This window comes from Podarcis pityusensis, assembly GCF_964106645.2.
Source record: "Podarcis pityusensis genome assembly, chromosome: 5".
NCBI lineage: Eukaryota > Metazoa > Chordata > Lepidosauria > Squamata > Lacertidae > Podarcis > Podarcis pityusensis.
In genome coordinates, this window is record NC_138032.1 from 44,525,342 (window position 1) to 44,551,084 (window position 25,743).

Genomic DNA, 25,743 nt, shown 5'->3' on the forward strand with positions numbered 1-25,743 from the left:
GCCCTGCGGAAGCAAGTCCCCATGCTGCGCTGTGCTGGTTTAGCGCAGCACACGGGGACTTGCCGAATGGGCAGCTCACTTCAGGGGCAGCTCGTGGGCCGGTTAAACGACTCCCGTGGGCTGCTTGTAGCCCATGGGCCTTAGGTTGCCGATCCCTGCTCTAGGCAGCCCTCAAGCTGGCCTTTTAATGCCAGTGCCTTCCATTGTTGCTCCCTAGCTGGTGGTGTTCGGTAGCTTATGATTGTTTATTTTGGATGGGAGGATCTCTCTGTTTCTCCTTTTTTCCAATCTTAAATTCAGCTCTCTACATCTTGCAGCAATTTGTGATTTTTTAAAATAAATAAAAAAATCCCAATGAAAATTCACCAGCATTTTAGTGCAAATTTCTTGTACGCATTTGTGCAACAAGTTTCCCCAATATAATGCACAAGCTGTTCCTCTGTAGGGGGCAATATTGACTTGGAATAATTAACATCTGTGCCAATCTACAGTTTTATAGATCCATAGGAAATTAAGAAATCCAAGTTTACGGGGGTTGGATTAGATAACCCTCTGGTCCCTTCCAACTCTACAATTGTATGATTCTATGAATATGTATTTTCTGCACATACTCTGAGAGGTAAGTATGCTGTAGCAGCTTCCTCAGAGCCAGACTGTCAGCAAGACATTTGGAATATGAGAGGGAGAGTATTTCTTTCTGGATTTGTTTGTGATTGAAGAGCAGCTGTGCTCTGAGGGTGCATGCTTTCCCAGTTCATCTGGCAACATGCCCAGGTTGGAGGGCCCACAGGTATTTTGGTATTAATTCGCCATGCTTTATTGCTTTTGTTCTGTGTCTGCTGCAAGAAAGTAACAATCTCCTGCTTACCATTGCTTCATATGTCCCTAGGGTTATTGTGTAACTTGGTATAATTACCCAGGGAGCCAGAAGCACACGAGGACTCAGCATGGGAAGCAACGGGAGAAATTTATTCCTATCTGAAGGAACAGTAATAAACAGATTCCCGTGAAATCGACAGACATTGCTCATTGACTTGGGTAGGTTCTCTCAGTGTTAGCAAGTTCAATTATTGCTGAAGGGGAAGCACACATTCCTGCAAATATTAAGTACTTGCTTGTGATGTAAATACATCATACAGTAGTGTCTTGGGTTAAGTACTTAATTCGTTCCGGAGGTCTGTTCTTAACCTGAAACTGTTCTTAACCTGAAGCACCACTTTAGCTAATGGGTGCTGCCGCCGTGCCACTGGAGCACAATTTCTGTTCTCATCCTGAAGCAAAGTTCTTAACCTGAAGCACTATTTCTGGGTTAGCGGAGTCTGTAACTTGAAGCGTATGTATTGTAACCTGAAGCGTATGTAACCTGAGGTACCACTGTATCTTGTAATGCTATCACCTAGCCATGGTTCTGGGCTGTTGTGAGTTTATCATCTATTAGAGTCAGCCTACGCTTTCTCTTTCTCATTCCCTATCAGGTCCTCTGTAGGTGTGACACTGCTTCTGGAAACCATTTCAGATGTTGAATTCTCACTTCTGGCACATATTCAGGGCACTCCTCTGAAGCTGAGTGCTAAAAGGAATGGTGTTGATTTTAAATACAGTAACCCCAGGGCTGTCCATGACATTTTGCTCTCATACTGTCATGAAGAATTGTGCTTAATAAGATGTCTGTAAAGCCCTTAGCAGTAAGAATCAGTAACTCCACTTCTGGAAATTTCTGGTCTTAATTGTTCACCCTTTGGCATGAGGCACAAGGAATGCATTAACATAGTTCTAGTGAAAGGTATTGAGACTGTGAAAGTCAACCAATGTCAAAATGTGCAGACTGGAGAGTATGACATAAGGTAAAGCATATGAAGGGAGTAAACAGACTCTGTCTCTTAATATAAGCAATAAGAGGACACTTAAAAATACAAGAAGCCAATTAAGATCATACAAACAAATTGCATTGCCCCATGCAGCAAGTGGCTTTGGAGACCAAGAGTTTGAGAAGATTCACAGAAGGAATGTGTTGGCATTGGCTAATGTTGTCAGAACCACCTGTTGTAAAGCGAAGTGATCTCTAATTATTTCAGGATGAGACCTTCCGGGGAAGATTATCCAGCATCTGTTCAGTGTATCTTTGCACCTGTCTCAATAGCAATGACCACTTTCAAACTGGGCTATAGAATTTTGATGGATCTGTGGAGATGACAAATTTCTATGCTTTTGTAATATTTCTAAATATATACTGATATAGAAAGTCTTCCCTGGAAAGTGTGTGGGGAGGGGGAGTATTTTGATATTGAAAATAGTTCTCAGTAGCACAACATTGGATAATACCCACCATATTTTTTGTAAGAGCTCCAATATGCTAAAATACTGCAATAGTATTTTTTCCCCAGGTTGCTTTGTGTGTTCAGGGATTTTCCACTTTTTCCGCTAAGTGTCATCCCAAGATAACACAGAGAAAGCCGGATTGCTTAATCGTCTTTGACTTCAGTGACAGTGTAAATGGTACAGCATATATTTCTGCACAAGGTGAACATGTTTCTCTATAACTGGGCATTTGGCTGATTGAACATTCTACTGCCTTTTAAATAAGTTTGTGGGAGGGAAACTATTGGTTCATTTTTGTTCTTGTATTTTATGTTCTCATTTTGTGTTTTTATGTTGCAAAATGCCCTGTGATCTTCAGATGAAGGGCAGTATACAAATTTAAAAAATAATAATAATCTGTTTAGGGTGAAGCCTGGACAATGGCAACAGGAATATACAAAGTGGCAGTACAACCAGTGGCAGAAAGGCAGGGCATATCTCCTTTCACTCCATCCTATGTATTATTATTGACAAAGGAAAGTGTAAGGATACGTTTTCTCTAAGGGATAAGAATACTTTAGCACCTATGGACCTGCAAACAAATAGCTTACTACTACTGGTTTCCCCAAGTGGTTCCAGGATACTGCAGGGCTGTCTAATCATGATAAATCTCTTATTTTATTATATCCAGTCTCTACATGTTATAATTATTTTTGAAGCAATGCATTCTACCTTTTCCACCCAGCCAAGTAATTAAAAAAAATAAATCTTCTGTAACCTAGTATGGAAAGTGGAGAGACTTGATACTGTCATCTGGTTTTATTTCTCCTATTGTGCCCTGGTGAAGTTTTAATCTATATATATGTGCCTGCACCTATTGCAGGCTGCTAAGTATGCGCTTCAGCAAGCTGGGGCTATGGGACAGAGCCCTCAAGCTAAAATATGGGAATTTAAGCTGTGAGGCAGCTGGTGGAGATATAAATACTGATAGAAGTGATTTCAGAGGGAGTGTTTACCAGCGAATGGGAAATCCAAGGTCATTAAATCATAGGCCAAAGTGGCATCCCAGGTCTTGATATTAAATCTGGAAGGATACTTTATTTCATGTCTATCTGGATAGCGAAGGAAGAAGGCAGAATTTAGGTCAAGCAAAAGCATGCAGGCGTCAGTGAGTGAATTTTGTTAACACAAACAAAAGCTTAAAAGCAAACTGAGTTTGGCCACCTGGAAGATCATATTGGGGGTACTGAGCATTTTCCTCTTAGCTTAATCAGCAAGAGCCGCTGACCATGTTGCTTTATGTCAAAAATATTCTGTCAGAAACTGGTGACTATATCAAGAGAAGAGCAGACTGGGAAAGAGTGAAAGAATTTGCCAAAATCTGGTTTGTTTGAGCCTGTAAGGGCATTTGCAAACTGGCATAATTAACATGTGCATATCTCTCTGTCTGTCTATGTCACACACACACACATTCTCCCTCCCTCCCTCCCTCCCTCTCTCTCTCTCTCTCTCTGTGTCTAAGTGTAACCTTATTTTTGCTACAACAGCATGTTTCTTTCCAGTCTAATTTCAGTGGGAGAAGGGGAGGAAAGAAGGCCCCTGTGGGAGTATGTGTGCGTGCCTTGGTGATTTTATAGAATGGCGAGAGTGGCATGAAAACTCGATGGCAGTTTTGTTCCTTACATAAAAGACACCCACTCATCCACTTCCAGTGTTATTGGACATGATCCCGGTTATGAAACTCATGACTGGTGCTCACTAAAAACTTGCTCACTGAAAAGAAGTATAAGGACTAACAAGGACACCTTTTCAGAATGGTGGGTTTCTTTTCTTAACTTTGTAGGCCCAAAAACCTCGTACACTAGACTGTGCTGTTAGGAGTCCTTGATCAATAGATCTCACACCTTACCAAGGCAAATAGCTATTAACTGTGGTACACTCTGAGCTCTTCCTTGCAGTCCTTCCAAGACACACACACACACACACACACACACACACAGAGAGAGAGAGAGAGAGAGAGAGAGAGAGAGAGAGAGAGAGAGACCTGAACCAGGAACTTCCCTCACAAAGATTGCATGGTTTGAGATTGATTTTTATTTTGCAACAGCCAATGCTTAGAGCAATCTCCATCTTGTGGCAATTGTAGAGAATTTATTCTCTTTCTACTCCTTATTTCACTGTGTTGAGCTTTTCTTAAGCGCTCTCTCTTGCTTAACTATTTTCCTTACTATGTGCACTTGAAAAATAAAAGAAAATTTAGAGCTTGGGGTTGTTGTTTTTAAGTCAATCCACCATGAGCATGGTGCTCATTTATATACCATGCATGGTGCGCCTTGATAGACTAGCAATTTGAACCAGAGAAGTTAGCCATCGCATTAACAGGTCCTCAGTCTGGTGGACTCCTTCTATATAGCACTACAAGGCTGCATCCACATCACACATTTAAAGTCTTTGCTTCGGAAGAGGTTTTTTTTAACCCCAGGTATCTGCAAATACTATTTGGAAATTTAAGAACTTTGTTAGCGGGAGGAACCTAGCAAGCCAATAATGCACAATGTTGAAGTAGAAAATGTGTTAAAATGCAAGAAGCTTACCATCCTGGCTTAGGCATTTCAAGGGAAATTGTGATTTTCTATATTGAAGATACTTTCCAAGAAGAGGGCAGTTTATTATTAAAATGCATCTTTAGTCAAGAAGAACACACTAGTTGTTGGAAAAATAAATTCACACTAGAAACCAGAAAGTTTTTTTTTACTAATGGCCCAAGCTATCGGAACACAATGAATATGCTCAGTTATCCTTCACATCAAGTCTGGGATGATCTTCTAAAATAAATATGTTAGACCTGAAATAGGAAACATGTGGCCCTCCAAATGTTGTTTGATTGCAGATCCCACCATCCATAACCATTGGCCAAGCTGGTTGGGTTTGACACCTGGAGGTTCACAGGTTTCTCATCCTGCCTTAGATAGCTATAATGGCTTCCATCTCATAATTATAGGAGTGCTCACTTTAAAAAGTAACACAATGCCAGCATTCTTACAAATGAATGTTTTGAATGGCTATTGATCTTAAGCAGCAAAAAGGGGGATATAAAAATGGGTGTGAGCTCAGCCTCCCGATGCTGTGTAGCAGATCATCTTAACTGGCTGAAGGTACTGAAATAAGCCCAGAACAACTTTTTTTTGTCCTCAACACATTGTAGCCTTGATCTCCTCAGGCAAGCCTTGTTTCCCAAGCAGCCCTGATCTGTTCTGGTTCAGGATAAAGGATAATAAAGATCCTACTGAATTATAGCACATCCCTAATCCTATAATGGAACTTCCTTCTGGTAAACAGAGTTAGGATTGGAGCTTTTGATGTTCCTAGAATTCTTGACAGTGATTCTGGCAGGTGCAGATAGTCTGTATGTTGCTTTGGCAAGGCTCTGTGTTTATTTTCTGTCAAATGCCTAACAAAAAAATATTGTACCAGTTTCTGAGAACCTGCTGCATGGTACAAATTTTCATCTTTCACACCATTTGAAGATTCTCTGAAGGAACAAGGTAAAGCTGCAAAGTAAAGCTACACAAATTGACTGGATAGCTCAGTCAGTGAAACATGAGACGCTTAATCTCAGGGTCATAGGTTTGAGCCCCACACTGGGTGAAAGGTTCCTGCACTGCAGGGGGTTGGACTAGATGGTCCTCGTGGTCCCTTCCAATTCTACAATTATATTCTATTGACTTACTGCCTTGCACAAGTAATTTCCAGCTTTTCTAACATAAGGACTAGTTTCTCTTATTTCTCTTTTACACCAAATAAGGAGGCAGTGTGATGTAGTGGTTAGTGTTGGACTAAGACCTGGGAGACCAGGGTCCATACCCCCCATTCGACCATGAAGCTCATGAGGTGACCTTGGGCCAGTCACTGTCTACTGTGTTTTCAGAGATGAGGGTTCTGCCATCATTATCCTTCTGTTTCCCAGCAGGCTTTGGTGCAAACTGACACCTGCACAACAGGCCAAAAAAAACCCATTTGAATGTCTGCTACCTCCTCTCCCCTTTCTATTATAAGACTTGGACCAGATAGAGAAAACATGTCTTCAGCATCACCCATAAGCTACTTTTTCCTCTCCTCACTGCTGTTTACCATCTAGCCTGATTTAGGAACTCAAAAGCTTGCACATTATTTTGTGATACTTTGGTATTTTGGAATTTCTCATTTTTGGAATCTTTTAATACTGCAACTGCAGCTGAGTGACTTGTATCATAATCATAATCTTGAGGAACTGTTGTAAATATGTGTGAGCTGGTGCCATCTAGCGAGCTCCCCAGTATATGCAAACTGTTATCAAGGCAGGTAACGTGCAGAAGAGTTGCTGAAACAGCCAGACTGATGCTCATTCATCCTGGCCATGTTGACTAATTGCGGTAGACTATGGATGCTCATTCTGTTGAAATGTGCTTCCTGTTGAAAGATGAACAACACCTTTGTTCGGATGCTCATCTGAATGTGGGTATTGTCCACCTCCCCTGTACTGCTTTCAGTGGGATGTGCATACAGTTGTGGGTCTTCATCCACATTCTGATTCAACCAGTCCTGCAACTGCATACATGTATAGCTGGCCTGGGAGAGGGGAATGCTAACAGGCAACTAAACCAGGATGGCAAAATAGGAAGTTGACTGGGTAAGGGTGGTGGTCCTTTCTCTCCTGCCTCTTCACATTGAAGGCAGTGTGACCGTTTTGTCTGCCTCCAGTAATGTCACTGTGTAGCCAAATTTGATCAGTTTTGGAACTCCTGCCCATCAGAGAGACATTTGTTCTCCTGGATGACGTCTTTTCCACACCAGTTAAAGCCTTCATCTGGCCTTTGGGGACTGAAGAGATGGTAGGATGGTTCCTATTCGGTGTGACTTCTGTTATTGGTGCTATTTTGTATACTGTGAGTTCAAATAATATAAAACAATCTCTAGCTTCTCTGCACACTTGCACCTTTTACCTTTTGCTTTTATGACCAGGACAAATGTACATGCTCTCTACTTCAGTGAAATGTGACATCAATTGCTGAGGGATATGTTTTAATTTAGCCAGAATCCATAATACATGTAGATCATAAAACCATGGTAAATGTGAAGCAAAGATGGTAAAATATGCACACAAGTTCATCCATGCATACAAGGAATATGGAGAACGGGGTCTATAGGTCTAGTGGCAAATATACTAATAGAGGAATCAACCAACCAAGAAAGCAATTGTGATTGTAGTTCTATAAACCTTTCAGTAACTTTGTAGAATTAGACAACATCAACATGGAGTACGTCATGTTGAATATGGTGATCTTTGCTTCGAAGCAATCTGAGCATAGGAGTATAGCAAATATTCCCTTCTGAAATAGCTGAAGCTTCCTAATTTACTAGTTGTTATATTTTAATCATTTTTAGCTAAGTTATGCTGCCATTCTATTGGAAGAACTTTCCAGTGTGGTTTGTTCCCAGGTAAATAGTGTAGGATTGTTGCTTTTAGCGAGAAAGCTTAGCATTTTTAAAAAGCAAAATTTGTTTGTGTTAATAAAACCTAGGACAACTTTATTGAATCATATTTATTGAATAATTATCACCCCCCCCCTCAATTTAGAGTCCCTGCTGCAAATGGTATGCAAACTAACCATGTTTAATCAGAAGCTTAATGGGGTTCACACCCTGTCAACCTTTGGCTGAATAAACAGTCCCCAAATCAGATTTATATATTCCAAAATAAGTAATAAAAATAAAACCCTTATAGTATTTTTGGGGAGAATATTCATTTTTATTGCCGAGATTCTCCCCATTAATGATAATTGCATTCTGCTTCATCTATCTAAGTCTTTTTTAATTTCTTTCCAAGTCCTCACATAATTATCTATATAGATATTATGATTATTTACCTATAGCCACACTCCTAAGTACTTCGCTTTTTTCTCTTATTTTTCAGCTGGTAATTTTCCCTAATTTCTTCTAATGCTATTCTTATTGCAAATGACCCCAATACTTAACAATACACGATGTCTGAAAAATTGGTGAAAAGATCTGTCTAAGTTTATCTGGAGGGGGAAGAAACCTAGGATAAAACATACGATCCTTATCAACATAGAAGACAGAGGAGGTTTTGCACTCCCTGACTTAGAATTGAATTTTGAAGCTCCCTACCTGTGTTGAATTAAAGACTGGGTATTGCTAGAAAATAGGGACGCGGGTGGCGCTGTGGGTTAAACCACAGAGCCTAGGACTTGCCGACCAGAAGGTCGGCAGTTTGAATCCCCGCGACTTGGTGAGCTCCCGTTGCTTGGTCCCTGCTCCTGCCAACCTAGCAGTTCGAAAGCATGTCAAAGTGCAAGTAGATAAATAGGTACCGCTCCGGCGGGAAGGTAAACAGTGTTTCCGTGTGCTGCTCTGGTTCTCCAGAAGCGGCTTAGTCATGCTGGCCACATGACCCGGAAGCTGTACGCTGGCTCCCTCGGCCAATAAAGCGAGATGAGCGCCGCAACCCTAGAGTTGTTCACAACTGGACCTAATGGTCAGGGGTCCCTTTACCTTTATCTCTAGAAAATACATAGTTGCTAAACTTGGAGGGCCATGATGTCAAATACGGCTGGCATTTGGTACGGCAAAGCTGGAATATGTAAAAGCTTCACCAATCATGTTATTAGAAAAAAATTAGTATGGCAAAAATACAAAAAATTGTTAGAAAACGAAACACCAAAGTGATTACTCCCAGTAGAAGCTGAGACAAGGGGGGGGGGGGAATTAATATGAGTGACAACTGGGGTACCAATAATGAATTGCTAGACATCTCAGAAGGAGAACCAAAAATAAGGGAAAAAATGAAGAGATTAAAGGGTACATGTTGGACTGGCTAAATTATCACCAAATCAATTCAAAATCTAAGGTAGATAAGAAATTGGGATTCTCAGAATAACCATCAACATTTGAAAAAGAAATATTAAAATTTAGAGTTAAAAATTTATCTAAAATGTATAGGATATTACTTGATTGGGAAACAAAAGAAGAATTGGTAAAATCATCTGTGATCAAATGGGCACAAGATGTGGGTCATAATATTGATTTGAACCTGTGGGAACAATTGTGGAAAACAAACTTAAAATTCACTGCTAGTTATGCATTAAAAAAGAACTACAGTGGTGCCTCTGGTTACGTACTTAATTCATTCCAGAGGTCCGTTATTAACCTGAAACTGTTCTTAAAGCACCACTTTAGCTAATGGGGCCTCCCGCTGCCGCCATGCGGCCACCGCTGCACGATTTCTGTTCTCATCCTGAAGCAAAGTTCGTAACCCGAGGTACTATTTCTGGGTTAGCGGAGTCTGTAACCTGAAGCGTATGTAACCTGAGGTACCACTGTATAAGAATTTAAAAGAAGACTGGACATTATATATAGATTATATGGAAAAATATTATAACAAGAAAATAATCGTAACAGGCTGACAAAAAACACTCAGCAGTAGATGTTACAACGTGGGATAATATAAGGTACTGAAAACAACTTAGTAGAGTAAGAAAACGCAGTTGATAAGATAGCACTTAGGAAACCATGGAAAGAGTGGAAGGGGAGTAAAAACTAAGGTTTATAAGAGTCAAATAAACTGAAGGAATAAGCTATGTTACCATTATTATTCATATATATGTGTTGTATATATATGTTTGTTTTTCCCCCAATTGTCCTGTGTCTGACTGTAACACAGTATGCGTTGATGATATGATAAAACAGAAAAGCAAATTGAAAAAAGAAAAAACCCTTTTGGCAGTTGTACTGAGCATAACACCAGGTGGAAAGTCAAAAATATGTGGGTGGAAGAAAAGCTGTATATGAGAGAAATAGGATGTAGGTAACTAAACTCAATGGTATTTCTAGAGGGAGGATATAGTGGGGTAGAAGTAAGCTGTACCAAATTAGGAAGTGGGTGAAATTAGTTTCTGGCTTCTTCTCTGTAGTGATACAAGTGAATAGCCCTATAAATCTGAGGAAGCCCTATCCTTGTAGCAGAAGGCTTTTACTGCAAGAATGGATAACATGTGGCCTTCCAGATATTGTTAGACTTCAACTCCCATCAGTCACCCCCAGAATGGCCAATGATTAGGGATGGGGCTTATAGTCCATCAACATCCAGAAGACACAGTTTCGTTAACTCTCCTGTACTGCATAGGCCTCAGTTTTGAACAAATACATGGTGTGAACAGACTCCAGCTGAGGTATGAGGCCGTTGCTCTTCTCACCCACTGTAAAGCCAGCTGATTAGACCTCCCTAACTATACCCTGGCTTTAAATGAGAGCTATTTTTCTTCCTTGAAGTAACCCCCTTATAATTTGATGTTATATCCACAGCTTCTGCCTGAGCTCCCCCTAGATAAGAACCAACCAGTTTCACTATTCTTCCGACACACTTCCTAAAGCTATTTTAATCCCGTCATTGGACAGCTAATGTTCTCCCCTCTCTACAGAAAGTACTAGGACATAAAATGGGTTGCGTTCAAGGTTGTGGATTTTTTGCTGCTATCCATAGGTACTGGCAAGCAACAGAGACACCACAGTATTCCCATCTGCCTCTGGTGCTCATAGTTAAGTTACATAAGACCCATGACAATGGTTTTGCAGCGCTCTGTCCTTGTTTTATGCATGCTCTTCTCAAACCAGGGCTTTCCCTAATTTGTTGTGCTAGTGCTTTGGCTGGTGTCTGTTGATTTCCTAACTAATCATGACCAGATCTTTCAGCACAAGCATTTGAGGATCCTGTGCTAACGTCAATGGCGGCACCAAAAAATAAGAATGGGAGGAAACAGAAGGGACAAAGTTCTTATCTAAATGGGTGAGCTGTGTTCCACAGGTTAAGATCACTGAAATAAAATAAAACAGTATAGGTTAATGACAGGAGTCCAGCAGTGGGAGACAAATGGGGTGACCTCTTTGTTTAGAGACACTTCAGAGTTGTCACTGCTCTGCCATGCAAAACACTGCATTCTCACGTTATTCCATTGGAGTCTGAGGGAGAGATGGAAGAAGATGCAACTTTCGATGTCAAAAAAGTTTCTTATGAACTGTGGTGTCCTTTCTGCCTTTGTCCAATGTGCCTAATATATTCTATTATGTAGATAATGGCTCGTGTCCTTGACCAAGCAGTTTACTTCCCCTTCTTGACACACTTATCCAGCAAAACTTTTACTGAACCAGCTGAAGTAATTTTTGGTCTCTTTCCATTTAGGGAGGCTGTCTGAGAGCCAAATAACGTCACTCCTCTCTTACTTTGGCCTTCCAAGCTTCCCGCAGTGTGGCCTTCACTTTGAAATTTGGTACTTGAAGCACAACTCCAAATTTCCCCTCTGGTTCAGGCAATGTGTGGCCTTGAGGGACGCTGAGTGTGAATCTCTGCAAGGTCCACGCTATAAAGAGGAACAGCTCCATCTTGGCCAGTACTTCTCCCAAACAAACCCGGATACCAGCTCCAAAGGGAAGATAACTGGGTGAGGGAGAGGCGATTCTCTTCCCATCCTTATCCAGGAAACGTCCTGTGTGGGAGGAAGAACACACATAAACATATCCCCAGGAAACATAAATAAAACATAAACTGATACCATACAAGAACTTGGCTGGAATATCTCTATAGACCAGATGAAGGGAAACTTTGACCCTCCAGATGTTGCTGAGTTATAACTCCCATCATCCCTGGTCCTTGGCCATGCTTGCTGAGGCTGATGGGAGTTGTAGTTCCTATGCTACCAGATCATGTTCATGGTTCTTGTATTCTTTAATGAGCCCCTTAACAAGTTGGGTCCAGGACACCTCGTACCTGATCCCTTATATCCCTGCTCAGGCACTAGGGCCTTTTTGGGGGAGTCACTATTAGTGGTTCCTCATGGCTCAGATGCATGGCTCGTACATTCAGTACTGTGGGCCCAGTTTTGTGGCACTCCTGTCTTCCTGTTGCACTTTTGGCACCTACCGAAGACTTTTTTAATTATTCCAGCAGGCTTTCTGAATGAATTCTGATTTTATTGTTTTAACTAATTTTTAGTCTTATTATAATGCTCCTCCAGTATTGCTGTGATCAAGCAGTATACACAGTGTTGAAATAAACAAATATTTGGAGGGCCGAAGGCTCTTCACATCTGCTACAGACCCTTCCCAAATGTGCCTGTGGACAGTAATTCTATAACGCAGGACCAGGGAGTCCCCCACACCTACCAGCCCCCTGTCCCCCCGAAACAGTACTTCTGTCTTGTCAAGGTTCAACCTCAATCTGTTAGCTGCCATCTATCCTCCAACTGCCTCCAGACACTCACACAGGACATTCACCACCATCACTGGTTCTGATTTAAAAGAGAGGTAGAGCTGGGTGTCATCTGCATACTGATGAACACCCAGTCCAAACCCCCTGATGATCTCTCCAGTGGCTTCATATAGATGTTAAAAAGCATGGGGGAGAGGATAGAGTCCTGAGGTACCCCACAAGTGAGAGCCCAGAGGTTTGAACACTCATCCCCCAACACCACTTTCTGGGCACGGCCCAGGAGGAAGGAGCGGAACCACTGTATGACAGTGCCCCCAGCTCCAGAAGGATGTCATGGTTGATGGTATCAAAGGCTGCTGAGAGATCCAGCAAAACTAGGAAACAGCTTTCACCTTTGTCCCTAGCCCGCCAGAGATGTGACCAAGTCAGTTTCAGTTACTGGGCTGGAAAAGGAGTAGAAAAAGTGTGTTGAAAATCCACCCTGCCCAGACAAAAAGGGAATTTAAGCAGCGCGCGCGCACACACACGCACACACACACACACACACACACACACACACGCCAGGAGGCAATGTGGCAGACTCACCTGGATTAAATTCCCCTGGCTTGTCCCACTCTTTCTCATCATGGTGAATGGACCACAGGTTAATCACAACATGAGCTCCCTTAGGAATGTCGTATTTCCCAATGCTGCAGAAAGACAAAGGCCATCAGTGGCTTCCTCTTAAAAAGGTAAAGGTAAAGGACTCCTGACAGTTAAGTCCAGTCGCGAACGACTGGGGTTGTGGCGCTCATCTCGCATTACTGGCCGAGGGAGCCGACATTTGTCCGCAGACAGTTTTTCCGGGTCATGTGGCAAGCATGACTAAGCTGCCTCTGGTGAAACCAGAGCAGCGCACAGAAACACCATTTACCTTCCCGCTGGAGCGGTACCTATTTATCTACTTGCACTTTGACGTGCTTTTGAACTGCTAGGTGGGCAGGAGTGGGGACTGAGCAATGGGAGCTCACCCCGTTGTGGGGATTTGAACCGCCGACCTTCCGATCGGCAAGCCCTAGGCTCAGTGGTTTAGACCACAGCATCACCCGCTTCCTCTTACTGATGCCCTTATGTCTCCTTCCGCACCTCAGCTTTGCAGCAGATCTCACTTTTGGAAATGGACTTTACCTTGTATCTGCCAGTGCCTCGTGTGGGATAAGGAGTGGAGCTACAGGCCGGATGCGCAGAGTTTCACTAATGGTAGCGTCCAAATAAGGCAAGTGCTGCCGGTCATCAAGCTGAGGAAATCTGTTAAAGCCAAGTTTCTGATCCAGTTCCTCTTGGATCTTTTGCTGCACCTGGGAAGTGTGGAAGAGTTAGACAAATCAGACTCAACAGTGGAAAGAAAGCTACTGCCTCTTCATGTACTTTTGAAATAGGGCTTCATGTATTAATTCCTTTGCTCATGCAGTAGGTGTGAGAAACTACACCGCTAGTGGATAACAGCTTTTCCACTTCCCATTTACCAAGACCTCCTGTGCTTACAGAGGAGTGCGGGAAGCTATGGTATTGCTTGTTTGGGGAGGGCTGGAACATAAGGGAGCCATTTTTAATTACTGTATGCGGTCATCAGTGTGTGGATTGGGTGATTCCCCCTCTCCATGCCTCTAAAAATGGTGCAGTTCCATGAAGAAAGGTCACTTCCAGATAGGAATGAGCAAATCTTTCAGTTTCAATTTCTCTCAGTTTCTCATTTTAAATTCAGTTCCACATTCTTTTGTGATTTCTTTTTAAAGTCCTCGTGAAAATTCATCAGCATTTTAGCACAAATTTCTCCCAATGTGTACATTTTTGTATACAATTTTGCCCAAATATACATTTTTTGCAAAGCAATTCCTCCCCCCAAATATAATGCACTTTTCTGTGTTATTTTAACTAATACATGCATTTATATGTATACTTTACCCTAGTATATGCACTTTTGGTACCCATTACTTGGTAGGAGAACTGCATTGCATAATTCAGCGACGTGTTAATTTTGAAGGATGGCTTTCTTTTGGTTCACATACTGTTTCCGAAAGTATGAATTAGATAAGTTCACCTTTAAATGAGAACGGCATCAAAATTCTCCCCCATCCCTATTTCCAGATGACCTATTTATTGAGCATTCATCCTGACTTGTTTGCATTAGTTGATATCAACTGTTTCATAGAATCATAGAATTGTAGGGTTGGAAGGTACCAAGAGGGTCACTTAGCCCAACTCCCTGCAATACAGAAATCGACGTGGGGCTTGCATAGGATTGCATTTTATGCTACTCTTCTCTGTCTTGTTCACATAACACACTGTCAAGAATCCCCAGGAATTTGGGCAGGACTAGAGGAGCTGTACCTCTGGGTAGTGCAGGAGATAGAGCACAATCCACTTCAACACAGTTGTGGTCGTCTCCACACCAGCTCCAAAGATGTCAGCCACTGTCATGAGCAGGTGGTCGTCCGTCAGCTCCTGCCCAGGCAACATATGACTGTTGTTGTTTTCCATGTTGAGTTTGGCTCTCAGTAGAACGTTTAATAAACAATTGGCAGAATCGTCATCGCTGAACATTTCCTGGGTAGAAGATGAAAGCAACTGTGGGCTAAGATCGAGCGATAATTTAAGGTCTAGGCCATCATCTACCTACCCCCAACCCCCAAACAACTACTGTCATAAGTCTTTAAAAATGCCAGCTGCCAGCCACTGCCACTGTCAGACCTCCCCCAAAACACGTAAGAGGGAAATAAAATATAAAATACAAATCTTGTTTTAAAATTCTGAAGCTGTGACTATATGCCCACTAATTTGAAATAAATTCTGTTGAGATCAATATAACATTTTGGAACATGGGCAAAAGTATAATGAAATGGGCGAGTCAGTATAGATTAGGTTTTTTTATATATCTAATTGCTGCAGTCCTGTCCTGCAAAGCCTATTTGCTTGGAAGTAATTAACACTGTAATGGTTCAGCAGCCAGCAATTTTTTTAGGGAACATGAGGAGTGTTTTATTTGTTTATTGTAAATTGAGCCTTACACTGCAAGACTCTGTCTATTGAGAAGTATGTCCCACTGAGCTCAATAGCACTTACTCTCTGGTACTGCAGCCTGATCATTCTTCTTATTCTTATTATTTATATACCACCCTATACTTGGGTGTCTCTTGGGCCAGCCCTGATCTCTGCCCATACGTTAAATGAATGAATGAATCTTAGTCACTGTGAAAAGTGACTTTGGCTTTTATGGAGGTGAGAAGCTCAGAGTAGCATTTTTTAGTTTCACAAGAAGAATAAACTTGTGAGGTAGATTAGTGCCCAAGGCTACACTGAACATTAATCAAAGCTGAGCAAGGATTTGAAACTGGCTTTCCCGCAGCTAACCCCAAAAGTATAACCACTGTCTTGACAGGAAGAACACAGTAATGCCCTGCCACACAATCCCATTGTTGATACCACTAACAGCACCTGATATTCCAGTTCTGTTATAGTGAGGGTAATACGGTTTGCCCATGAGTCTGATTGTTATTGTTGTGAACCATTCTGAGAATGACTGCGGTTCACAAATGATATATAAAATATTGCATTTCTTCTTAAATAACTGGGCTTCAAAGGACATGACAGCAAAGCATGTAGGGTCTTTCTGTTCTATGTGCTCTGTCCAATTTAGCATTTCTTACTGTGCCAACATCCCCCCATCTTCCTGGTTTAGGACACCTGGTGACTGAGAGCTCCAGAACTGAGGCACCAGAACTGAGGCTTCTTCTCACTTGTGTGCCTATTGTTAAAAAGGTGGGAGAAGGTAAGACGTAGAGTCTTGAAGCAGGATCCTTCTTTATGCACACATCTTTCTCTCCTTCCCTTTTCTCTCATCATCCAAAATTGTGTTCTAATTGTGATTCATATTGGAGTACCATTTTCATCTTTGCTATGATGCTCATTGCTTTTATCCACAGATCCTTTCATCTCCATGAAACAGCTTTCTCTCTTTTGCTGGGTTTGCTACTCTATGCATCTCTTTACCCTGGCTTTTGAGACTTGAGGTGCATATTTTTAGGACCCACCTTACTTCTGTGTGTGTAAGTTATTTTTAAGTGTTTTTAATATTGTGTTTTAATGGTTGTAACCCACCCTGGGACCTTAGGGTGAAGAACAGGTAATTAATAACAATAATATTAAGTGTATTCTACTTACTTTATGTTTTGCAAACTTCTGCTGTAGGAGCTGATCTCTTGCTTCCACACACTTCCTCAGCAGTACCAGGTCTTTATTGGGAAAGAACTGGAGAAAGACACAACCATAATGACAATTCGTTTCCTGTCTGCAGAAAATAATCCCCTCTCCAGAACTCCTGTGTTAATCCCTGCCACTAAGGGTTATGTAGCAGACAGATCTGTTCCGTGTAATGTAGACTGTGATCTGACTAGATGCTTCTGGCATCCTGCACATGCCTCAAAATCCCTGTACAATGGTACCTCGGGTTACATATGCTTCAGGTTACAGACTCTGCTAACCCAAAAATATTACCTCGGGTTAAGAACTTTGCTTCAGGATGAGAACAGAAATCGTGCAGCGGCGGCGCAGCGACAGCAGGAGGCCCCATTAGCTGAAGTGGTGCTTCAGGTTAAGAACAGTTTCAGGTTAAGAACAGACCTCCAGAACGAACTAAGTACTTAACCTGAGGTACCACTGTATAACTTAGTATGATTTCTCTTCCAGTAAAACCTTATGGGTCTCTATTCTGACTTTCTATACACTGCAAAGATTGACATGATGTGCATGCACATGGAAGTACAGAATATCTGCATCAAATATATCCTATTGAAACAAGTAACTATGGATTTTGTCCAGTCAAAGAACACATTCTGTTCAATGAACACAAAGTGATTTTTCCCCTCCCTCACATAGAATTCTAGGTTAGCTGATCTATATGCTATTGCCCACTCGAATAACTGTCTATCTATCATCTATCTATGTATCATCTATCATCTATCTATCTATCTATCTATCTATCTATCTATCTATCTATCTATCGTATCTATCTATCTATCTATCTATCTATCTATCTATCTATCTATCTATCTATCTCTATCTATCTATCTATCTATCTATCTATCTATCCTAAAAGAGTACCTAACCCTCTCTCCTCAACCTCTCTTAATGAAGAATGGCAAATCAGGTGAAAATGTGTTATTTAGTTGCTAGCCCTTCCCACCAGCTCTCACCTGAAGCCAAGGGAAGATATCCAACATGCTCTCCTTGGCTACAGTATCCACAATGCCTTGGCTATATTGGAGCATGGACTCAAACTCAGGGTCTCCACGCTGGTAGGATGAGTTAAAGCAGATGGTGCACACCACATTAGTAACAGCACGTGCCAGTTCAGGTGCCATGTCCAGGGGCGAATCCTGTTTAGCACTCAGAAGTTCACACAAAGTAGCTGCTTCTTGACAGACTAAAAGAAGAGATGCATGAAGGGATGTTAAAACTTTTAGGAGCTAGAAGAAGGTGGTTATGAATAAAGATGAAAGGATGAAACTGAGGGACACTGGCAACCCAGATTTGGAGATGGAGCAACTTTTAAATAGACAGGGTAATCCAGCAGATAAGAATCCTGGTTCCACATTGGGAGACAAGGGTTCAAAGCCAGTTCCTCCACAAACTTGCTAATGGCTTTGTCGGGAGGTCATTATCTTTCTGAAGTGACTATATTACTTCCCATATTAAGAATCCTTGCTGTCTGGGTAGCTATTCCATTGTTCCTGTCATTCACAGTATAATTTGAGATTTTGTCTAGTCTTGTTTTACTTTTTTTTTTTAACAGAAAGAGACTGATAAAGAGTATTTCTTTGGCCACACTGCAAGTAAGTTCTGACCACTACCACTAAGTGACAGTAAAGGACAAAACAAGACAATGCCTTGTACTAAGAATTTTGTACAGTCTCCTTCCTGCTCCCCTTTCCTCCCATATGATACTTCCAATCTGATGCAGGCTGAGAAAATTAACTCCTATACGTATAGAAGACAATCAGAATCACAGCTGCTCCTCCCTGCAAAGAGTTTTCTTTTTAATTGACCCCAAAGATTGGCTGCAATATATTAGGGGGACATGCCTAGATGGGATATGTTCCAGTACATTATATCTAATTTTCGTTGTCCCAGTGATCATGTGTTTCCTATAGTTATTCAACTGGGACATCCTGCTTTATATATTTAATTTGTGTTGCTCTTTGAGATTATTTGTATTCTGTTAGACCTTTTCACATTATATAATACAGTTTTGTTTTTGTTTTTAAAAACCATTATACTACAAATCCATGTGTCAGGGCTGCCTCAGGTCTCAGCTCACAAAAGACCAACGCCAATTTCTTCTTATATACAAAAGTGTTTATTGGAGTTCATTGTTTGCTTCACATCCGAGGCGCGCAGCCCCACGTCTGTTACGCTTAGACCGTTGAAGTCCCCTCTGAGTCAGTCCCTCCCCTGCACCAGTTTAAGAGGCTTGCGCTGCTCCACCTCTTCCTCTCTTTCCTTTTCCGCAGGGCCTTCCTGCCCGCTGGGGTTTCGCCCCTCCTGGATTCCCCTGACGCGGAATCCCCAGATTGCTCTTCCCCCCTCCTGCGGGCTTTGGGACCTGGCTCCTCCTCCGGGCTCCCTGTACTTCCGCGCGCCTCCACATTTGAACTTGGCGCGCGCACCCAACCTCTAACCTTCCTTTTGACAGTTACACTACTCCCTTCACTACTCCCCTCCCCTTCCAGGAGGGTGGCTTGCTCCGACCTCCCTCCCTTCTCTGCTGCCGGAGCTGCTTCCCCTGATACACTGGAACCTCCACCCCCTTCGCTGCACTCTGGCGGGGAGGCTGGTCCTGACGCCCAGCTGCCACTTTGGGATCCCCCGCTGGCCCCCTGCTCCTGACACGTCCCCCTTGGGGCTCCCCTGGCCTTGACCACCGGCGCCCCCTTCTGGGAATCCTCTGATTCGCTGGAAAGACTCATGGAATCTCTTGAGTCATTGTCATCCTCTTCCTCGCTGTCCTGGGATTCATCCCCATCGCTCTCCATCTCCTGCCTACCCTGTGCCTCTGTCCCTGAACCCCTGACACCATGATTCACCTGAACCCCAGTAGTCTGTGTGATGAGAAGAATATATAATACTGTACAAAGAAAATATTTGTAAGGAAATCTGATTGCTACTCCTAAAGTTGCAGGTGCCTAATGCATGCCTGAAATTATTCAAAGTGTAGTTCTAGAAAGATAATGCTCCCTCCCCAAAAGAGTACGGTTGCTCCAGCATAAGCCAGCATGTGGCTATAAGATGGAATTCTGTCTTTGAAAGTTTAGGCAGCCAAACACAACTGCACCCAAACAGTGTACCAATGGTTGGAAACGGACTTAACATTCAGAGCAAGTATAGAAGTATAGAAGTAGGAATGGGTGCACACTTCCTCTAGTTCTTTTTCCCCTGCACCTGCACTCCTGAATGGACACACATATAATTTAATTTGGTTGCCACCCCTCTGTGCCCCCCCCCCAGTGTTTCAGGTGGACTTTCACATTGCTTTATTTTTCAGGTACTTGAATTTATCTGCTTAAAAAATTGTTTGAAACTCCTTTTAAAAAACATTTTTGCACATAACTATCATTTTTCTATTTCAATATCTGTTCTGAGAAGGCAGGTAAGGAGGTGGTTTCAAGAGTGATGCGAGCACCAGCTGATCAGTGAGTGATGGCATACATGCAGTTTCAGCTGCAACCTGGAAAAACAGATTCCTCCCTAAGCTCAACCTGGGGTTTGTGGTGTGTGCCTAAATTCTGGTGATGTGTATATATGCACTCTGGCTGGAGGAGAATGAACACTGCTCTGAAAACAAATGCTTAAAGTGTTATTCAGCCAAAGAGGAGCAAATTACCCTAATGTTTTGGCCACAAGATTCATCACTAGGATCTTCTCTCCTCAGCTCCCTTCTTGGAATTCTCTTACAGCAATCCCAACATTTCCTTTGTTCACTTACTGATTTTCTCCAGGGCCAGAGAACCCTTTCCAAACATGGAGAGTGCAGAATGTGCCAGCTTGCGCTGAACTTTCCAGACTGGGCTGTAATTGGCAAATGCAATGTCTTTCCCATTTCGAGTCAGCAAGTCTGTTGTCAGCTTGAATCAACGAAGAAGAAAACTTAACAGCATTGTAGTTTTATTTTACTTGGAAGGAGGAAAAACACAAACAACTATTTTCATCAAATTCATTCTTCTGCATTTGATTAAAATTTACTTTTTAAAGCCACTTCAGACCGAAAAGTTATTCACAATATCACTGATACAGGTTTGTTATTCCCTAATTATGATGGCTTAAAATGGGCAAAAATATGCAAACCAGTTTTGTATGTCAAAAGCCTATTTTCTCCCAGAAGTGTTCTCTTTTTACAGAAGAGATGATGTTCCTTGATCCTGGAATTAAAACAGATTTTGGCTGCAGTCCTACACTTGGCTGTAAGTAAGCTCTAGTGAATGTAATAGAACTTACTTCTGAATACAGTGGTACCTTGGTTTACGAACTTAATCTGTTCCAGAAGTCCGTTCTGGAACCAAAACCATTCTTAAACCGAGGCGCACTTTCCCTAATGAGGCCCCCGCCGCCAGTGCCCTTCCACCATTTGGCTTCTGTTCGTACACCGAGGTAAAGTTCGTAAACCAGAACACTACTTCTGGTTTTGTGGAGCTCTTATACTGAATAGTTTGTAAACAGGGCTGTTCTTAAACCAAGGTACCACTGTAGACATAATACTGCAACATTAGTGCCTTTTCATCTGTATATTAGGGAACCTGCATTCATTCTGAAGAGGTATGAGGGTGTAATTTAAGAGGTGCAGCAATTCATTTATTTATTAAAATTATTTTATTGAATTGTTAAAAAATGCTACCTTAACAAGAAAATGAAGAATCAAACACTTTCTGGTTTACATTTCTGATTCTTTGTTTTCTTTATTTTCGTTACGCTGCACTTTTTTTTTTTTAAGCAAAGCAGAAGGTGCAGGAATTTATCTGGGTCATAAAATTGGGAAATTCTTTGAAAGGTTATTAAATGTTGCATATTACTCAGAGGCCAAGACCAATAATTCCTAAAGCACCTCTGCAACCATTCCAGCGCTGCAGATCTTACAATCAGCCTTGTTTTATGGCATAGTCAAGTAGTTTTGCTGTTGGATTTTGTATATATATACATCCCTCCTCAAAGTCAACATCCTAGGAGAAGAACCTAAATGATTCCTTGACATCAGAAAGGTAGGAAAACAAAATATGTGAACATGCCACTTTCTCTTAAGGCCACAAAGTATATTTGAGTAAAGAAAGGTGGAAGTACAGTGGTACCTCGGGTTACATACACTTCAGGTTACATACGCTTAGTACCTCGGGTTAAGAACTTTGCTTCAGGATGAGAACAGAAATTGTGTTCCGGCGACACAGTGGCAGCAGGAGGCCCCATTAGCTAAAGTGGTGCTTCAGGTTAAGAACAGTTTCAGGTTAAGAATGTACCTCCGGAACAAATCCACTGTACTACCTAGAACTCAGCAAACATTAATTTATTATACTAAAGGAACCACATAGCTCATGATCCACATCTATTTATTTTAAACTGAATGAATATTTACTGTGTAATGTCTATAATGCATATAGATCATAAGCACTTAGTCATGCTATGGCTAATGTTTCAATGAAAAATAAGTATAATCTAAAATGCATGAAAGCACTTGCCTCTTCACCTCTTCTTCTTGAAAGTTCAGAAAAGTATAGGACAGGAAAGGGTTATAATCAATCAGAAACTTAACTCCTCTGAAGAAAACTGCCTATCAGAATCTGCCTCTTCCTGGCCATGCTGCTGCTCTCCAGATTTTTCTCTCTCTTTGTATTGGGTTACAAAGACAGGTTCATAGGAGTGGCAAGGCAACAGCTCAGTGGTGAAACACATGCTTTTTATGCAGAAGGTGCCAGTTTCAGTCCTTGACAGCTCTATTAGAAGGATCTTAGGTACTGGCAAGAAATCTGCCAAAGCCCTTGAGTGCTGCTGCAAATCAGAGTAGAGAATACTGTACTACAGGTATCAATAATCTTATTCAATAAACCAGTTCCAGAAATTTATAACCTGCAGTTAACTCAGCAACCCAAGTAGTAACTCTTCCTTAGGAACAAAATGGGTGATGCTTTCGTTCAAGGAGCACAGAAGCCCACTTGTATCATGCTCTGAAGAGCAAATGGATGAAGATGAAGTGTTCATAAAATTACAACAGTTTTCGCTGAGGGCAAAATGCAATGTGATAGAGCAAGCCATGACTGTTCACCTCATTTCCCATGCACAATCACTCATGTAAATTTCAGGTATATATCTTCTAGCCTAGCTCAATCCTAGTACCCTGTTCTGGGCTGGGGATAATGTTTCTGGGATGACTGAACACAAAGGAGAGGTTAGAGGATTCAATGCTCTTCACCTGTATGTCCCTTTTCATGTTAAAACCGCCCTGTTTTCTGCTGCAGACATCAGGTCATAACTTAACAATATACAGTGGTACCTCTGGTTACGAACTTAAAAGAAGATACAGTGGACGCTCGGGTTGTGAATGTGATCCGTGCAGAATGCACATTCACAACCCGCAGCATTTGCAACCTGCAGCGGTGTGTCTGCGCACATGCGGGTTGCAATTCGGGGCTTCTGCGCATGTGCAAAGTGCAATTTAGCACTTTTGTGCATGCACAACCATTGAAACCCGGAAGTTACCCGTTCCGGTACTTCCGGGTTTTGGCGTTCTGTAACCCAAAAAAACGCAACCTGAAGCGTCTGTAATCCGAGGTATGACTGTACTCTGTTGTTTCATCACCTCTTCCACTCTACCCACCAGATTTCATGGCTTAGAAATAAGGAAGACACTTGTAGTTTGCTTACCTTTTGAGGTCTGCCACCAAAGATCTTCCCTTTCTTAAGTAGCACCTCTTTGGCATGGGTATAGTCGTGGACCACTACTACATAACTGGAGCCCATGTACAAGGAGTAGAGGCTGCCATACTTCTGCTGCAATCTGTGGAAAAAGAGATGGTACTGGGTATGTCCAATAAAATAAAAGAGGCTTCCGATGACTGGCAGGGATGGCAGGCATCTGGGGTAGTTTGCCTTGGGCTCCAGTTTCCCTTTTGCCATCCTCCAGAAGGATAGGAGAGCCAGCCCCAAGAGTAAGGCAGCCAGTAGAACAGTCATTGCCTCAGGTGGTTTGCGGCTTAGTCAGCAATCAAAGAACAAGAAGACAAAGGGAATCAATGTCCCTGCAACAGCCAAATTACGGCTCTTATAACGGTTTGTAGTCACATGCTTTTACCTTGGGGGTGTGCCAGGCCTTGCTGGACAACCCATGGGAGATAGCAGTAATCTGAAGCACGAAGGCTAGCCTTGCCTCCTGCCAAAAAAAGAGAAAAGCAGTAACAAAGTGCAAAACTCTTTAGCGGATCTGAGCCAAATATACAATCAAAGATATGCAGTGGGAAATGCATAAGTAAGGGTTATTTGGTTTAATTAAAATGTATAATCTACTTTCCCATTCTAAAAGCAGTCCTCAATATCCCCATAATACATTCCAATATGGGGTAGCCATATCCCCCCCAATTTGTTCATGAAAGACACAAATCTAAGCTGTCAAACTCAATTCTCTATGGAAGTTCTAAACTGGGGTGTCTAAGGTTTCTTAATGCAAAGCAGAATTTATTAATTATCCCTCTATTGGCTGATACGTTTATGCTCACAGCTTACTTTAAAAACAACATAAAGGGCATTAAAAGGTAGCAGATCTAAAAATGCAGCATAAAAATAATTCAATAGGACCAGTTCAAAAAAGGACACAGACTGGGAAAATAAAATTACCTGGTGTGGTGAAGGTATCAGAGTGAGACAGCATTCCAAGGCTGTGTGCCACCACTGAAAAGGCCCTTTCATTATGACAGGCTAGTCACGGCAATTACTAAAGCCAGAATCCAAATGTTTCACTAGTGCAAGGAGTTTTAGCTGTGTGATAGAACTTCCATACACTCTCATTTCTGCTTGTGGCTCCTGGGGATTTTAGGGGGTGGGTCATGGAAAGAAGAAAAGGTGGGAAGGTTCCACCGTGCAGATACAGTGGTACCTCGGATTAAGAACTTAATTCTTTCTGGAGGTCCGTTCTTAACCTGAAACTGTTCTTAACCTGAAGCACCACTTTAGCTAATAGGGCCTCCCACTGCTGCTGTACCGCCGCAGCTCGATTTCTGTTCTCATCATGAAGCAAAGTTCTTAACCCGAGGTACTATTTCTGGGTTAGCAGAGTCTGTAACCTGAAGCATCTGTAACCTGAAGCGTCTGTAACCTGAGGTACCACTGTAATGTTAGTTGCTGAAATTGCACTTCCAAGCTTGTGTCACAGGAGAGCTCAGTGAATTGTTTTGGCAACTCATATCTTGTGGCAGCTTAAAGACTAACACATTTTAAATAATGGTATAAGTATAAGCTTTCAGGCACTTTACTTCATTGGATCATCCGATGAAGTGGACAATGGTCCATGAAAGCTTATGCCATAATAAATTTGTGAGTCTTTAAGATGGCACAAAATATCTTCCCCTTGAGACCAGCTTTCTATGACATCCCCATCTCCAGGTGTCAGGGTCCATTTTGACAGTTGTGAACACTGCCATCCCTTGGGGGTCACTATTTCTTGATACTTCTCAAGGTGACAGCTGAGGGATGCTGCCTTCTGAAGTAATGACAAGATCAAAGCTGAATGTTCTGAGACTCCAGATAAGTTATGCAGTTGGATACTGCTATGGCTAAGGCCGGTACTGTCATTTCCCCATATCCATTCTGCCTAATTTCCATTGCAACCTTGGAACAGTCTCAGCTGAATTTGCTTAGGCAGATAAATACAGTGGTACCTTGGGTTACATACGCTTCAGGTTACAGACTCCGCTAACCCAGAAATAGTGCTTCAGGTTAAGAACTTTGCTTCAGGATGAGAACAGAAATCGTGCAGCGGTGGCGCAGCAGCAGCGGGAGGCTCAATTAGCTAAAGTGGTGCTTCAGGTTAAGAACAGTTTCAGGTTAAGAACGGACCTCTGGAACGAATTAAGTACTTAACCCGAGGTACCACTGTATGTAGCATTTTCATGTGT

General features: G+C 42.0%; 1 protein-coding gene and 1 long non-coding RNA gene across 5 annotated transcripts; one reads left to right on the forward strand and one right to left on the reverse strand.

Annotated features, from left to right (window-relative positions):
• The first annotated feature begins 15 nt into the window (after positions 1 to 15).
• Positions 16 to 20,717, forward strand: LOC308477534. Of its 3 annotated transcripts, XR_013986611.1 has the most exons (5): positions 16 to 1,038; positions 2,385 to 2,520; positions 16,278 to 16,644; positions 18,390 to 18,429; positions 20,593 to 20,717. It is a non-coding gene; the product is annotated as an uncharacterized lncRNA (long non-coding RNA). The 3 variants fall into 3 exon arrangements; XR_013986612.1 differs by lacking the exon at positions 18,390 to 18,429 and having other exon boundaries at positions 17 to 1,038; positions 20,593 to 20,682; XR_013986613.1 differs by lacking the exon at positions 2,385 to 2,520 and having other exon boundaries at positions 19 to 1,038.
• Positions 7,343 to 25,589, reverse strand: CYP17A1 (cytochrome P450 family 17 subfamily A member 1). 2 transcript variants are annotated; one of them, XM_081006190.1, is made up of 8 exons: positions 23,501 to 25,585; positions 20,580 to 20,718; positions 17,791 to 18,020; positions 16,760 to 16,846; positions 14,930 to 15,145; positions 13,727 to 13,896; positions 13,145 to 13,248; positions 7,343 to 11,837 (listed from the first exon to the last, which is right to left on the reverse strand). In XM_081006190.1, the coding sequence occupies exons 1-8, from the start codon at positions 23,807 to 23,809 to the stop codon at positions 11,560 to 11,562; spliced, it is 1,533 nt and encodes a 510-aa protein (XP_080862316.1). In that variant the 5' UTR covers positions 23,810 to 25,585; the 3' UTR covers positions 7,343 to 11,559. The 2 variants fall into 2 exon arrangements, with proteins under 2 accessions (XP_080862316.1, XP_080862317.1); XM_081006191.1 differs by lacking the exon at positions 7,343 to 11,837 and adding an exon at positions 11,855 to 13,002 and having other exon boundaries at positions 23,501 to 25,589.
• Between the last annotated feature and the right edge of the window lie 154 nt (positions 25,590 to 25,743).

What these genes read in the sequence shown, in the direction of transcription:
- CYP17A1 (XM_081006190.1), bottom strand. Translation starts at nt 23,809, where the DNA reads ATGACTGTTCTACTGGCTGCCTTACTCTTGGGGCTGGCTCTCCTATCC. An exon ending in ATATCTTCCCTTGGCTTCAG is followed by an intron (nt 16,847 to 17,790) that starts GTGAGAGCTGGT and finishes GTCTTTCTCCAG; the next exon opens with TTCTTTCCCAATAAAGACCT. An exon ending in GCCAGGGGAATTTAATCCAG is followed by an intron (nt 11,838 to 13,144) that starts GTGAGTCTGCCA and finishes CCTCCCACACAG; the next exon opens with GACGTTTCCTGGATAAGGAT.